The sequence below is a fragment of the Tinamus guttatus genome, unplaced genomic scaffold, assembly GCF_059628265.1.
Source record: "Tinamus guttatus ecotype Peru unplaced genomic scaffold, ASM5962826v1 Tinamus_guttatus_pri_ptg000366l, whole genome shotgun sequence".
NCBI lineage: Eukaryota > Metazoa > Chordata > Aves > Tinamiformes > Tinamidae > Tinamus > Tinamus guttatus.
Window position 1 is genome coordinate 211,650 of NW_028288900.1, and position 15,720 is coordinate 227,369.

At 40.2% G+C, this 15,720-nt stretch overlaps 1 protein-coding gene across 1 annotated transcript in view; it reads left to right on the top strand.

Annotated features, from left to right (window-relative positions):
- Positions 1-15,720, top strand: part of THEMIS (thymocyte selection associated) — an 81,488-nt gene that overhangs the window by 20,379 nt on the left and 45,389 nt on the right. Inside the window, exons 3-4 of the mRNA XM_088530320.1 lie at positions 3,483-3,941; positions 6,516-7,561. Of these exons, the coding sequence (XP_088386446.1) occupies positions 3,483-3,941; positions 6,516-7,561 (1,505 nt within the window). The remainder of the gene's footprint in view (positions 1-3,482; positions 3,942-6,515; positions 7,562-15,720) is intronic.

A 15,720-nucleotide genomic window follows, 5' to 3' on the forward strand; every position in this document is an offset into this window, starting at 1 on the left:
ACAATAATGCCAGCTCTAAATATGCCAGATGGACTTTTGCCAGATTCACTTTATCCCTCTATTTCTAGCTTTCACATGCCCAAGCGGAGAAAAGATCCAGTCTTTTCTCTTAGGAAAGTCTAAGCAAATTTAAGTCATCCACTTTATGATTTATGGAAGAAAAAAAAATATTTTTGTTTGACCTCAAAATGTCCAAACTTTAGCATCTCAGACTTACCATATGTCTCCTTGTCCAGAGGATTCTTCATTATGTTAGATTTGGAAATCATTTGATTTTGTAATTTCATTCATAATGACTTTAAGAAGGTTCTGAACAGTTACAGAAAACAGCTTTTAAAAGCATTTCCCCATGAAAAACAAATAAAAGTACCATAGCAAGGAGGGTATTTGTGGGTAGACCACATGGCAGATTTTGACAGTTAGTTAGGAACCACAGCAATTTTCACCCATCACGCCAGAGTAACTTTTTACATATTCATCTCTTATCTGCAGAGAGAGAAACATATGGAACTTTACATACTCATAAGCAAAAACAGGTGGCTCTTAGGTGCCTTTAATTCCTAGGCCTCATCAACAGAGAAGCTCACACTGCAAGGCCGCATGATTCTTTGCCCATGCAAACATTCTATTACTGAAACTAAGAAAAGCAGAAGGATGGGAGAGGAAAAATTTTCTGCTCCCTGCACTGACAAAAACAGTCTGCCTGGGCCTGAGGGGATGATCAATTGTCTAGTTTTGTATGAGACCTGATGATTGTACTTCCATACGAAAGCTGCTTTCCAGCACAGACTGCTCATCAGTTTGCTGCTAAATTTACTGCCTTCCAAACAGCTCAGTTGTCCCAGGGAAATCAGTAGAGCCCAAGTCTAGCGTCAAACTCCCAGAGGAAAGGAGTGTTTCTCATACCTGTTCCTTGCCAAATAGTCTCAGATGCAAATTTTTTTTTTTTCATGTGGCTTCCGGAGGTTTTTTATCAAACTTCTGGATGTTTTCTAGAGGCAGCACATGTGCTTCTATCTGGTGGATGGGTAAACATAGTTATTGCTTTCGGGATACATCATGTGTACTTTGAATACATCATTTTAAGGAAGAGTTTTCCTATGGCCTTTCTCCCAGCACTGCCAGCATGACATCAGGACATTGTTCAGGGAATGTTTTCCTTTCCTCCACTTTGGTTTGTCATCAGGGTCTTCTCACTAATATTTTGTAAAGGCTGATGAACGAAGCTCATCTTGATCTGCATTGGCAGCTCTCATGATTAGGACTGGGAAAACTAGCTTGCTTGCTAATAATGATACTAAAAACAGCTGTAAGAAATGTTAAGCAGACTGATGAGAACAAAAAGAGTGTTTAAGTTGTGCCTGTGTAGTTACATTCATGCACACAGCTTTGCTGCAGCCTAGCTAAAATCTGGAGGCTTTTCCTTGCTGCCATGAGGATGTATGTGTAGAGGATATATTTGCACAAGCATTCTCATTTCACATAGGAACATCTAATTATCATGAAGACAACTATGGAGGCGCCAAATTGTGGAAAGCAATTACATAGGCACAACTAGTTACTATTTCAGCAGTAAATCAAAAAGGTGGTTACTGTTCAGGCTGCTGACAAGTGTGGTCAGAGCTGTTGCCACAGTTACAAGTGGTCTCGTGGGGTACCTAGAACCAGCCATGACCAACCTGATGCTAAACTCAATTAAAAGCTCTTCAGCGCACAGAATCTTAATGGTATATCTTCTAGCAACAAAGGTGCAAGAGCTATGATATGACTGCAGCAGTTTTTGTTGTAGTGGATCTAGGATCAAAGTGATTCTGTTGCAAAAACATGGCTGTTATGGTGGAAGGCATGGTTTGATGCATCTTGGTTTTAGGAATATATCTTAAGAAGCCCCAGTTGAAGAAGCCCATCTGTGCAGGCCCCTCCGCTGTGTTGATAAAACCTTGTGTTTGTGTGGTATAGGTGAAAAGGAACTGGTCTGGGAGAAAATAAGAAATCTGGAGGTTATTTTTAACCACAGCAATTTCCTAACCTAATTTGTTGAGCAGTGCCTCGGTTATGGGGAAGGATACTGTACCCTTTTATGGTCCATAGGAGGCAAAAATGTGGAGCAGCAGCACCTAGGGGTGTCTGTCTGGTTGGCTTTTGGGGAAAAGGAAGGAAGGAAGGAAGGAAGGAAGGAAGGAAGGAAGGAAGGAAGGAAGGAAGGAAGGAAGGAAGGAAGGAAGGAAGGAAGGAAGGAAGGAAGGAAGGAAGGAAGGAAGGAAGGAAGGAAGGAAGGAAGGAAGGAAGGAAGGAAGGGAGGGAGGGAGGGAGGGAGGGAGGGAGGGAGGGAGGGAGGGAGGGAGGGAGGGAGGGAGGAAGGAAGGAAGGAAGGAAGGAAGGAAGGAAGGAAGGAAGGAAGGAAGGAAGGGAGGAAGGAAGGGAGGAAGGAGAAAAACACTGTGAATGTCCCTAGGAGGTTGTCTTTGACACTGCAACTACCAGTTGTGGCTGCCCTGGCTTGCAAACGTGGCCTGGGAATAACCTCTGCATTCAGTTACGCTCCCTAGGAAGTGAGCCTGACTCCATGATCATGCAGGAAAGTTACAGTATAATTCCACGAGGCAGCAATCACACCGCTGTGCCCTGGGAAGGAGACAGCTTAATCGCCCAGCTCTGCTAAGCCCCACTGCTTAGTCCACTAAACTGTCTACTTCATCTTCCTCTGTGGAAACATGCACACAAATACAGATATGTACACATTCCTCTGGCTGGGTGGACTCCTAATGAGACAGCTCCACGGGGCATGATTAACATGAAATAATAATGTCCCTAGGGGCTAGTGAAGCCCGGATGCAGCTTCACCACTGCAGAACTTCAGCACTTTAACTGTCTCGGGAGAGTCACCCTGCTCCTGTGGCCAAACTGTGAATTATTCCACCTGCTCATCCGGGCTATCAGTTGTGCTAAAATCAAATTCTTTTGCTTATTCTCTTCTATAGGCGTTATTTTGCATGCATATGCTGTTTCTTTAAGCATATTTGGTCTAGAAATACCCAGTCTGCATATGCAAGTGCAGGTAGGATAGATTTTTAGGGAGCAACTTAATCATACATTTCACTGGTCATCTTGCTATTTCTCTTCTTCATACTGTGTCTACATTTATTTCTTTAAGGCTGGTTTCCTGAGAAGACAGGTAGGAATTTGAGATAATTTGTCTATTTATTTATTTATTTATTTTTGCAGTAGCAAAGAATCTAACTTTTTTTCTTTTTATCACGAATGTAAAAAAGCCAGAAATTTTTAAGTTGCAGAGTAGAAAGGGCTAATTCTAGCAATTCACATTTTGTATCATACAGTTGATTTCATCTTTATAGAGTCACACTTCTAGCAACAAAACTATATCAGTCACAAATTATTTAATATGCTCTGACCACCGTTCACAATATAAAATGGCTTTGTACTTTTTTTTTTCCTTTTATAACTCAACTTCTCCACTTTAGGTCTTTATAAGGTTGTAGCTGATAAAACTCCATACCTCAGTGTTGAAGAAATTACACGAAAATTCTCTATTGGGCCAACACGATTTGGCCATCCATCTTTCTATTGCCCTGAGGATATAAAATTGGCAAACCTCACCATCAAACATGGTGAGCAGATCACCTTTAGCTCCGTGGAAGAGATCGATGGAACAATGGCAGTGAACTGTGGCGTGGTCAGAAATAACCAGTCCCATTCCTTTACTTTGCCCCTTTCACAAGAAGGAAAATTCTACGAGTGTGAAGATGACCAGATATACACTCTGAAAGAGATTGCGGAATGGAAAATCCCTAAGAGCAGAAACCGGATTGTGAAACTTTCCAATACTTTACACGTGTGGGACTCCTCTAATCCACTTCCTGAGAATTTTGGTGGCTGCTTGATTCTCACGCCTGTCTATGAAGTAAAGGCAGTAATGAAATGTAAGTAAGAACCAGTTCCTCATTATATGCCAGAATGTTCTTAATCACACACAGGTTGTTCAGAATTCAATTGTAGGCAGGGATCATTTTAGCCAAGAATTCCTGAATCATATTTACCACTGCTGCTAGTTTCAAGATTGTAAAACATAAAAATGATATTACAATTTGTTTCTTCTACTACCCCACAGTTTCCTTGCATTTCTTTCTCTTGCTATTTTATTGATACTAATGTCACTACAATTAAATCATCTTTGAAAGGAAAATATGCTGCCAAGTAAAAAGCAGGCTTAGGAATTCAGTTCAGTTCTCAGATTCTCTTACTTTGAATTTCTGACTTTGATCAAGGAGAAGTCCTTTGGCCATTTATGACTCTGGCTAGCAATTGGTGAATAGATATAGATATACATGTTGTAATACATGCTGTTTATGAACTGCATTTACTTTCTCAGAGTGCCGCAGAAAGTTTCTCCATTGCAGAAACTACTGTCAATAGAATATAAGCAGAAAGACTCACAGACAATTCTGAAACCTCTGGATTTGAGGAAAGCAATGCAATGTTTATACCTATGCCATACTTTAAACTTGTTACTGAAATTAGTCATGGGAATAAAATTAGAAGGTATGCAAGGGTATGAACACAGCGAAATGCTCCCGAGTTATGGCAGCTTGAAGAGCTGAGCAGCAGTAATGAGCCATGTGTGCATACACAGCCTACCCTCTCTCCATTGAGTGCAAAAAAAACGCCTAAGCTGAAAAGTTTGACCTTGCTTCTGAGGCTGAGGGCAGCCTGGGCAGTAATTGTAAACCCTTCTACTTTTTTGTGCACTCATACTGCTAAGGTTTGCATGATAAGAATTTAGCTTTTGAATAGATTGTGCTGCTCATTGCCTTTACTAGAAGTATGTTAGTCAGCTCCACAAAAACAAAATCATATACTAATACTCATCAGGATATTAAGCAGGAACTCTTTTCACAATGGAGTTTTTTTCCTGGGGAATGACATGTGTAACTGGATAAAGTACACCCACACACATACACACACAAAAAGAGAGAAGGCAGGCGGTGGCTGTTAGCACAATATACTATAAGTTTTTCCATGAGATATTGCACTGTGTTTGTGTTTCCTATTGAGATTAATGTATAAGTTTGGAATGTACAATTTAATGGATTAAAATACTTAGTTTTCCCAGTCCTGCAACTGGATCAACTTAAGTGTATCCTTATGCCCTCTTAGCAGCTATAGGTGCTGGAGTACTAAAAATTGTTTCTTTTTTTATTTTTTTTTTCTGAAGATCTGGCAATGCTAGGTGTGCACTTGTGTATGACAAGAGAGACAGCTGATAAAATTTTCAAAGGCAGGAATCCTTTGAACTTCCCATTCTTAATAATGAACAATATTATGTATGTGGGATTCCTCTAATAACTCACAGAAAATTTTCATTTTTAGAAATCATTCCTCCTTTGGGGATATTCCCTTGTGGTGCTCCCTTGTGGAGGCTATTTGTTATCTGAAGATGTTAATGTGACAAGAGAGGGAATAAACAGATATTGAATCATTGACACAACACTCTACCATACAAAGTGTCTTATAGTTATTTAAGAATTTAAAAAAATAAAAATTAAGTTTAAGAACAAAATACTGGTTTATGGTACTGCAAGGAAGTGTGATTCCATGATACATTATACACTGTGTGCACATCTAGGTAATACAAGTCTTAATGAAGAGGATAATTAAAGAATATTTGCTTGTTAAATTTTATTGTCCTGGTCAGTGATCTGTGGTGTCACTGATCTGGAGCCAAAGTCTTAGACAAGCTTTAGTTATATAGTCAGTTTTGTGCTTGGAAGTTTTGCATCCAAAATTTTGCAAGTTCAGCTGTGATAAAGGAGTTGTTGTTCCCTGTCAGATCATTAAATGCGGTGGCTTGGTTCTGATGGTGAATGAAACCAGATGCCTCAGAAAAAGATGCAAGAGTTTGACAGAAGACCTTTGTAGGGAAAATATATTCGTTCAATACAAAGGTTTTTCTTTCCTGAAAAATAAAAGGGATACTATTTTGTTATAATTATAGATTTTTTTAAATGATTATTCTTATAACTATCAGTATGTTTTTTCCTACCATATTGGGTGTAGTAATATCTTGTACTAATGAGTCCTTAGGAAAAGACATAAATTAATATGAAATAAATATAAAAAAAGAGAAATACATCTTGTACTTAATAAAAAGAGTTTGATAAGAGAAATAGCTTATTAAACTTGGAGGTGCTGTGAGAAAGACAGTGAACTAGATTTTCCTCTTCCTTTTGCTTAATCTTTTCTTTATTTGTGTACCTTTCATATCACCTCGTTTCTCTCTTGCTCCATGAGGAGTGTGCATGTCAGATAACTAGATAACTGCATATTTTGAATTAAAGTAGTCAAGCTTTGACTGGCACTGGCAATAAATCTAAGCACAAAAGGAGCTACACACCTTCTCAGAAAAGGTCCTTTACAAATTTGGCCTATAGGGCATGTATATTTTATTTCGGTGTCAGACTGAAAACAAAAATGCATGTATTTTTTTTTCTTTCCAGTTCGAAAGGATATAGTTCATATCCTCTCAGATCTAGATGTTGAAGTCAAGGATATAACAGACTGTTATGATATTAGCTCTTTTCTTCAGCCACTGTCTTTGGAAGATGTATTTGAGAGAACAAGCAAGGAATTTCCTATGGTTGCTGAGATAATGGAAGGGCCGCAAGGAAGCCAGGAGCCTTATAATTTATTGTGTACAGGGAAAGAGATTATCATCTACAAAAAGTACCAGGCAAAAAGAGTCCTCGCTTCTGAGATCAGAAGTGATTCCCCAAAAAGACATTTTTTAATCCCTATGAGCTACAAAGGAAAGTTCAAGAGAAGACCTCGGGAGTTTCCAACTGCCTATGACTTAGAGATAGCAAGAAGTGAAAAGGAGCAGCTCCACGTTGTAGCAACTAAAGCCTTTGATTCTCCCCATAAAGAGCTTTTTTCTGTTTCTGTTGGAGATCAATTTCTAGTTCAGCAATGCCAGACTAGTGAAGTTCTGTATGAGGGAAGAAAGAAAGCTGTAGACGTTTTAGCCTGTGAACAAATACTAAGTAATACCTATAAGAAAGTGCTCATCCCTATGTATATGGAAGGTGGCTTTGTGGAAGTGATCCATGACAAGAAACAGTACCAGCTTTCGGAGATTTGCAAAGAATTTCGCCTGCCTTTTAACGTCAAGGTGTCTGTGAGAGATCTTTCCATCGGGGGTGATGTCTTGGCTGCTGTGCCTGGTCTGCAGCTTGAAGAAGAAATCACAGACTCATATTTGCTGGTCAGCAGCGTCAGCAGACCAGGGGACAGCTGGGAGATCCCTGTGTATCGCCTGAACATGTCAGTCCATTTGCTCGGCAAAGATGTCCAAGCGGTTGTACCCCCTGCCACTAGGACAACCGTAGAGGAGATCAGCGAAGAGCAGTACTATATGGTGCGAAGATATGAAAACCAAACCCTATATCCACCACCCAGGCCTCCCAAAAAGCCAGCAACACTTGCACCTAAGCCCCTTTTTGCAGTACCTGTGCGAGTGGTGTCTGGTGTACTGAAGGACCCAAAGGTAAGGCATCACTTCTTTGCCTTTGCTTTGAATCTGTTGCAATCACAGGTCACTTGCTACCAGTTTATAGTGCTTATCTTATTTGTGTATCCTTATGGCACCTTACACAGATGGCTCTCTCAGTTCTCTATAACAGACAAATTAGCCATTATAGACAACAGCAGCTAAAATCTCCAGTGTGCATTAATTGAGCTATAAAAACATGGAGCCATGCCAACTCACAGCAGAAAGCTTGTCCTAGCAATTCTGTATGGATAAACCTTCATGGCACCTAGGCAAAAGTGAACAGAGATGCTTGAAATGGCTGTGTTTGGGTGGTTATTAACTGTGTGTTTTGGGGATACGTGTGAGGGTTTTGCTTACCTGGAAAAAGCAGAATTACGTTTCAGCAGAAAGACAAGCCGTACAGATATTTTTGGATGCATGTTTTTGCACGTACCTAGGCGGCAATTTTTAAGTAAAAAGGGTAGCTGTTTTAAACAGAATTTGATGAATGGAAAAAAAAGTGTCTCTCCTAGGACAGTTTTCTTAGTAGCAGTTAACCTAAGCCAACGTTCATTAATTTTCCTGCTTATATTGAAAGAACTATTAAACCAAGGTGCCGCTGGACTTCAGCAGGGGAGACTATCCAGCAGATACATAACTTAGGTGACAGTTTCTCTTTTGCATGTGTTAAGGCAAATTCCCCTGCATGGAGCTAAAAAAAAGGAAAAAAGGGGAATGTTGGAAACTTTTCAAAATAGATACTTATGCTACTGAGGCCTCAGAACTTCAAATGCAATTTAATTCATGGAATTATATTTTGGGGATTCTGGGAAATGTGAAATAAAGAAGATCCAACTGTGATGACCCTAGAAGGGAGGCCTTTGCAAGTACCTCTCCTTAGCTGCTGTTTGTTACCTCAGTGCCTATTCCAGGACTCTGCACAGGTCTACACTCCACATAGTTCCTGGTAGGTGGTTACAACGAATCATCGGAGAAGTGGATTCATAAAGTGGGACCCTCAGATAATGCTAGTTCAGCAAAAAGCTATGCCATTTTCTTCCATCTGTGCTTGTGCTAGGAAAACAGTCTGATACTTTGTACAGTAAACTGTAGCAGCTTAAACAAACCATTTGGTTAGGTTAGTGTGAATAAACATGAGACTTGGTCAGGAGCTAAAAGGAGGTCTTCAGCCTGGTAGCAGCTTAAGGTACAGAGCTGGGGAAGGCTTCCCCCAATGTTGTGTTTCTGGTATAACTGTGCCCTTGGTCAGATGAACTCAGGCTGTGTGTAGACACCAGCAAGTACATGCTGACTTGTGCAGGAGAGGATATTTGTTTGAAGAAGGGAGAAAGCAATTAGCATGAGAGGGTTGAGTTCAAGTTGCCTTGAACATTCATGAGTGAGAGTGACCTTAGACTGTAGCTGTCCAGACAGAAAAACACATTTAAGCAGACTGTTCCAGAGGGCATTTTTGCTACATGCCTTGCTATAAATAAATAATAAACTACAGTCAGAACGCTTAGACTTATGCAGATTTGTAAAGCTCCTTCCATGGAAAGGTGAAACAAGTAGAAATCCCTTATTCATAAGATTAAACACCCTGAGCTTTCATGTAATAGGTTTAAAGTCATGTAGAATGCATTATCTTGTCTGTCCCAAGCACAGCAAATCCTCTGAGACGATGCAGATCTCAGCTGATGGTCTCTGCTCTGGCCTTTCAGTCAGTGATGACAATAGGGGTGTCTGCATTTTCTTCTTGGGGATGTCTGAGGGTTCAGAAAGTTGGAGATTGCATCAAACTGATAAGTGGTTCACTTTGCATATTTTATGACTATGCCTAGATGTATTTGCATGAATAACAGACAAGAGTCCTAATGAGCCAAACTTAAGCCTGACAAGGTGGCAGCCTGGAATAAGCTTTAGGATTGCATGCATTGCCATGTTGCTTCTGCATAGCAGCCTATCTGGCGTTTAGAGAGCTCCGGTGAGAGGGTGGTCAGTGAGTATTTTTTAAATAAGGATCCAGCTTTCTGGGTTTTCAAGGTGAATATCCATGCAGAATAGCATGTGCAGAGCGCTTGCATCTCTGGGGCAGTGTTTTTCTCTTTCTTGTCCACTGGTTGGGAAATTCCACCAGGTTTCGCAGTCTGGAGCTAAATACTTTTGCTGGATTAGTCCACAGACAACTAAAATCTGGCCCTTCTGTGTCAGTACCTGAGGATGTTCTACCCAGGTGGTCACTGCTAGCAAATGCTTGTGCTTGCTTACAGCAAGGTCATGAGGGGCGACTGGCTCCAGCTGTCTTTGCCTGCTACTCCCTGACCTTGATAAGGAGAAAAATAATGAAAGCAGAGGGGCTACATAGCGTATGTTTCAGTGTGTACTTTTGGCCATGCTCATCACTAAACTGGGTAAAACTAGCAGTCAGTATGGACAGGAAGTTTCTGTGAACCTAAGGTAAGAGCCACTTCTGCATCTGTGCAAGGTGGAATACTGCAGCGATGGGCATGTGTGTGCAGTTTGGCACAGCAAAGCCCAGAGACATCAGATAAATTTTCAAACACAGTATAGCTGCATTCACCAAGAACTCTGCCCAGTGTCTTTACAGGGCTAATTAAGTTGGCTGTGCTTCTGCTGACACAGCTATCAACTCCAGAGCCGGGGGACCTCTTTTCTCTCCCCTCTGCAGTGCAGTGTGGACTTTACCTCTCATCTGACCATTTAGTCTGGATAAGAAACAGCCAAACCCCATAGATCTGCAGTTTTGCATTAACTGTTAATTGAATAGAGAGGGAAAAAAATGCAAAAGCATACATGCAAACTAAATGAAGCAAATGAAATAGCCTATGCCAAGCCATCAAATTAATCTGATAGATCAAACTCTATCTACTGAAGAACATCATGTCTGACACAAACCCTACCTGTTTGCCCATACTCCCTCCAAAGCCACAGGTGACAAAACGACACGTGTATGCTTCGTCTTATGAAGCTTGGGGTACTTGCAGTCATTCACAAGACAGACACATTTCCCACGCTTGTGATGCTGGAATAAACTCCTTAGAAGGCCATCACTGCCGTGTTAGATTAAATAGTTTAAGCCATACTTCATTTGCAAAGTTGGCTAGAAAATGGGAATGGTCTAATAAACCCCTAGTAGTTAACTGCACTAATTTCAGAACAGGAGGATCTCACACTTGCCAAGGAGCTCTCTGAGAGAAGTTTGTCTAGGCGGAACCAGTCCAGGCATCACTTTCTTGAAATGAAAATTTATTTAAGAAGAACATTAAGAACATTAAGAAGAAGCCAAGTGTGTATTTGTAGGTTTTTTTTGAGAGTTAGGTGCACAGTGGTGAATGCAACAAAGTTTTTATATGGTAAATCCAGAGTAATGATTCAGGATTGGCCTTGGGCAGAAGAGGCTTGAAATTAATTCTGAAAATTTTCTTTATGCTTTTTATCAGCTACCTACAGTTAATGTGCCTTTCTTCCACTTGGAAGGATTCAAAGCACAATAAGTTTCTGAATTTTCTTTTTGCTTATCAGAATTGCCCTTTCAGCTGAGGAGATGATACAGAACTATGTGTTCTACAGATTGCAATAAATTAGAGCTAACACAGTTTATGTTTCAAGCAGTAAATATCCTGCAAATTTAGGAAGCTGTTAATGTATGGCCTTTCATATTTTTCTTTCTAACCTGAAACCAACCTGAAAAGTCAAAATATTTCAAATATTGCAGCAAATATATATTTAAATTCATATGTATATAATATATAGGAATGTATATTATATATAATTTATATATATGAATATATACATATATTCAAATATATATTCAGCAAATATTGCTGAACACATTTGAACAGTGTGGGGATTGCTATCAACAAACAGAAAGCCACAGCCTAGAGCTGGGAATCTCAGTACTCCAAGTGCACTTATTGTGAGAATTAAAAGAGGAAGTATTTGCCCCCAATAAAGAGCAAGAGAAGCTAGCTCTGTCCAGGAGCTTAGATGTGTATCTAGCCTGTGGAACATTAGTATCAGTAGAGCACTCACAAGGTGTAAGTTAGGTTTGCCTTTAAGCATCTTTGTGAGTGTGGAACTGTAAAAGTTAGTGATTTGCTTAGCTCCAGCAATCAAGCTATGAGAATTCCAGCAGGCAAAACTGGAATTTAATAAAATGGTAAGTATCAGGGCATGACAGTTAATTGTCATTCAGTGCTAAGGTCCATTATCCTTCAAAATGTCATTACAGTGTTAAGATATCAGGAACTTTCTTGCTTTCTTGCTTTTTATTTAAAAATTAAAATGAAAGAAAAATTATCACTTCCATCTGGGTTTGCAGTTCTACAAACTGAACTACCAAAATCTGTCATTAACATATTTATCGCATCTGTCTTCACAGCAAAATGAAGACTGGAATTAAATTGATAAGAAGTAAGCCACATTTTTCAGCAAATGAGTTTTCCTGCAACGCCTCCTTTGCTTCCTCCTAACTATTTCTTTTCTTCTTCCAGAGCATTTTTTAAGGATTTGGGCCCTTTCTATATTTGGTTTAATACAAACATTTCTACTGTGCAGCAAGACAATAAAATTCCTAAACAAATACATAGAATAGAAAATCCATGCAGGGAAACCAGCAAGGAATAGGTGAGAACAGAGTTTAGAGATGAATAATCTTTTGGTACTAAGGTACCAAGTACTTTGGTACTTTTGGTACTGAGGAAGGAAAGCATAGTTCCTTAGCAGATGCAAATATGAATGTGCAAACATAAGAACCACAGCTTCTCTCTAAGCATTATGGCTCCTGAGGCTGCAGCAGGGCTTCCTGTTCTTCCCCTCTCCACTCTGCATCCAGCGAAGAGGAAGTTCCCATCCTCTCCTTCTGGAGTTTCACCATCGTCCTCGACCCTCCCTTCTGCATACCACAGGTATCATTTCTTATATCACTTTTCTTTGTAAGTCCATAACAAACACAGTGGGAAGGCTGGAATCGCTGCCCATGCAGATTTATGATTCATGGTGCCCCAGATACTGGATGTCTCCCAACATCTGTAGCCTTTCCCCAGCCCAGCCTTGCCTGGTGAGGCAGGCTCCACATCCCCTGTGCTCCGCTCCTCCAAGCACCACATCCAGTCTGTGCTGCAGGATCCTTTTCATTTTAAACCCCTACCCATGCAGCGCCAGAGTCCCTCAGACCCACATCCCTTTGATGCCTCAGCTCAGCACTTGACTTCAGCTGACCAAACTTGTGTGACCTCAGTTCCCAAGCTGTTTGGTCCTGTCTGGCCTCTTTCAGCTCTTGCTTCTTCCCAGAACACCACTTCCTCTTGGTCCCCTCTCATACAGTGAGCCAAGGCCACAGACATTATAGGGTGGAAATGTCAGAGACCTTTCAAATTACACGTGGGCTTTCATCTTCTTCTGCAGCAGCATAACGGGGGCAGACAGCAGAACAGTAGTCTTCACTAAGGTTTTTAGGAGCAGATCTGGAGTGGTATGTGGTGTCTAGCCACTTAATTATTTCATATAGGCTGGATAGCCCCAGCTTCAGCTTAACGATTTGGATGAGTGCTCTGTCACAGATATCATTACAGTTGCTTCTATACCCTAGGGCCTGTGACCAGGTCCCAGGAACCCTGTATGAAAGTTGACTGAGGCCTGCACATGTGCCACCCATCCTCACGTCCTGGGTTTCTATGTCAAAGAAATCAAGCAAGGATGGCTGGAGAAGAGCTTGGATCTCAGTGATCAGGGACAAGAATGGCCAGCTCACTTATTGCATTTGTATGAGCCAGCTGGAATGGGATAGAGGAGCAGGAAACCCTAAAGCCCCAGCTAAAAAATGGCTGGAGTTTTCCTGACATTTTCAGGATGGAGAGCTGGAAGTGTATTTTTTTTTTTTAATGATATTAGAAGCTTAGAATTTCCAGAGAGAATCATCAAGTCTTTAGTAGGCACTTACTGTGGATTGATGTTACTCTCAAACACATGATAGAATTGGAAAGATAGCAACGTGCCTGCCAGAAAGACAGGCAGTAGATAATTTTCTGAAAAACCAGCAGGGCAGTCTGAGGTTTAAGTCTCCTCGCAGAAAGTCATTACTGCTTCAGGAATTGCTGATATAGTACATGAAATTAAGGAAGGTACAGATGAACATTTGGATATGCTGACTGATGTAAATGCCAACTGGTTAAAAGCAAATTGCTTAATTTAAGGCTAAAAAAGAATGACTTGGAGAACAAAGGGAGAAGAAATATCAAAAATTAAAAACATGCCCAGAAGAAATGAAAAAAAAAAGAATGACAGAAAAATATGGAGTTCCTGATAAGAGAAAGAAAAATCCTTCTTATAGTGTTTGAGCCAAAGGCCATTGATGCCAGAGCAGAATTGGCTAGCATATATTTTTTTCTTCTGCAAAAACTATGTAACATAACAAACTGCATATTTGGATAATCAAAAATAAGGACAAAAAAAGTAAAAGACAACCAGTTTGACTGCAGCAGGATAACTCTCTTTAAAACAAAATGCAAGTTTCTGAAATGAATTGTTTATCTTGGGTTCCAATCAGCCTTACTTCCCATAAAGGCTATTCTCCAGGCTGTGTAGTGTCATTCTTGCCTTTCTCCTCCTGGCACCAAGGCTGGAAAATCAACTCCTTAGAAGAGTCCGTAGCTGGCTGTTGAAGTGTGACTCATTACAGCCTATATTTTGGTCTGCTCTGAAGTCCCGAGAAGGTTTTCTGTATTGAACAGGTCAGAGTAAGTCCACACTGCGATGAATTTCCAATAGAAAGTACAGTTTGCATAGTATTGTCATGCCCATCTCCTTGCATTGACCTGGCTAGCAGGCTCCAGGAGCTCCTCTCAGACACAGGTGCTTAAGTTTGAGGTTGGTGCCAGGCTCTTTTACCACATCACTATTTAAACATGGCTGGGGACTTTCCTGGGCTCTGGGGCAAGCTTGGCATGACATGGCTGATGTCTCTGCTAGCAACTGTTGGAGTCTCCAGATATGCGTGGCTGCTTGCAGCCTGCATACTGGAAATGAGCCTTCGGGTATTCCAATTCTCACATTCTGCCTAAGAACTATTTGGGAATATGCTAGCTGGCACAGGCCAAAATTGAGCATGGAAATGCTTAAAGGCAATATTTGATCAGCTAGTTGATATAGCCTCTTTTGCAGCTGGACAGTCCAAAGGTCCTGCACCTGGGAAGCTGGCTAGCTGACAGTGTTTGTAACATGAGAGACAGAGTTCAAGTTTTCCGATTTCTGAAAACTCTATTTTCTAGGCACTTACCATGCAGTAGTATCAACTCATTAAACAAAACAGACAAACAAACAAAAAACACACATAAAGAAAAAAAAACAAAAAAGGATGCTCATCAGGGTCACTGAAGTGCTAAATGAGGTCAATATAAAAGAAAGCACAGACATTTCTCAATTTAAGTTATGCTTCTCTTTCGAAACTCCAGTCAGTGCTGTTTGTTAGATCTGGGCCTGAGTGAAAGCATCCCAGAAGGTTGGGATTATGCTTTGAGATATATTGCCCAATGAAATGAAATATTAAATTTGCTGTCAGTGTGGCAGTAGGGTCAAATCCCAAAGGACCTGAAGGCAAGGCTAACATTTTCCAGAGAGTCCTCACAGCGAGGAATTGAGTGATTATCAGGAAACAGAGACTGCTGTGGAGACACTAATCAAATACATTAAAATGTATAAAGAAGCACAGAGTTCTGAGATTTTCTCTCTCTGCTTTTAGAAATTGTTAGTACATAGACATGAAATCAAAAATATGGCAATAATAAAATGAATATATTGGGGTTTATCCATTGCTATGTTATAAACACTGAAACATAGTGTTTAATGTCTGTACTTTAACAATGAATTTCCCTTCTTTATGGGAAGAGAAATATAATTTATACTCATTTTTTTCAAGGTCGATATAGCGCTTTGTTGTTGTTTAGGATATGAAATAATTTTACAGGTAAATAATTTAAATGGCAATATACTTTCCTCTTTTTTAATATATATATACATATACATACACATATACATATATATGTGTGTGTGTATATACATATATATATATATAACTAACGAGACGTTTGAGGAGGTCCAGTCCTCTTTATTTACACTTTTTGAGTGTCTTAATAGTGGATGACTTGATATCCCAG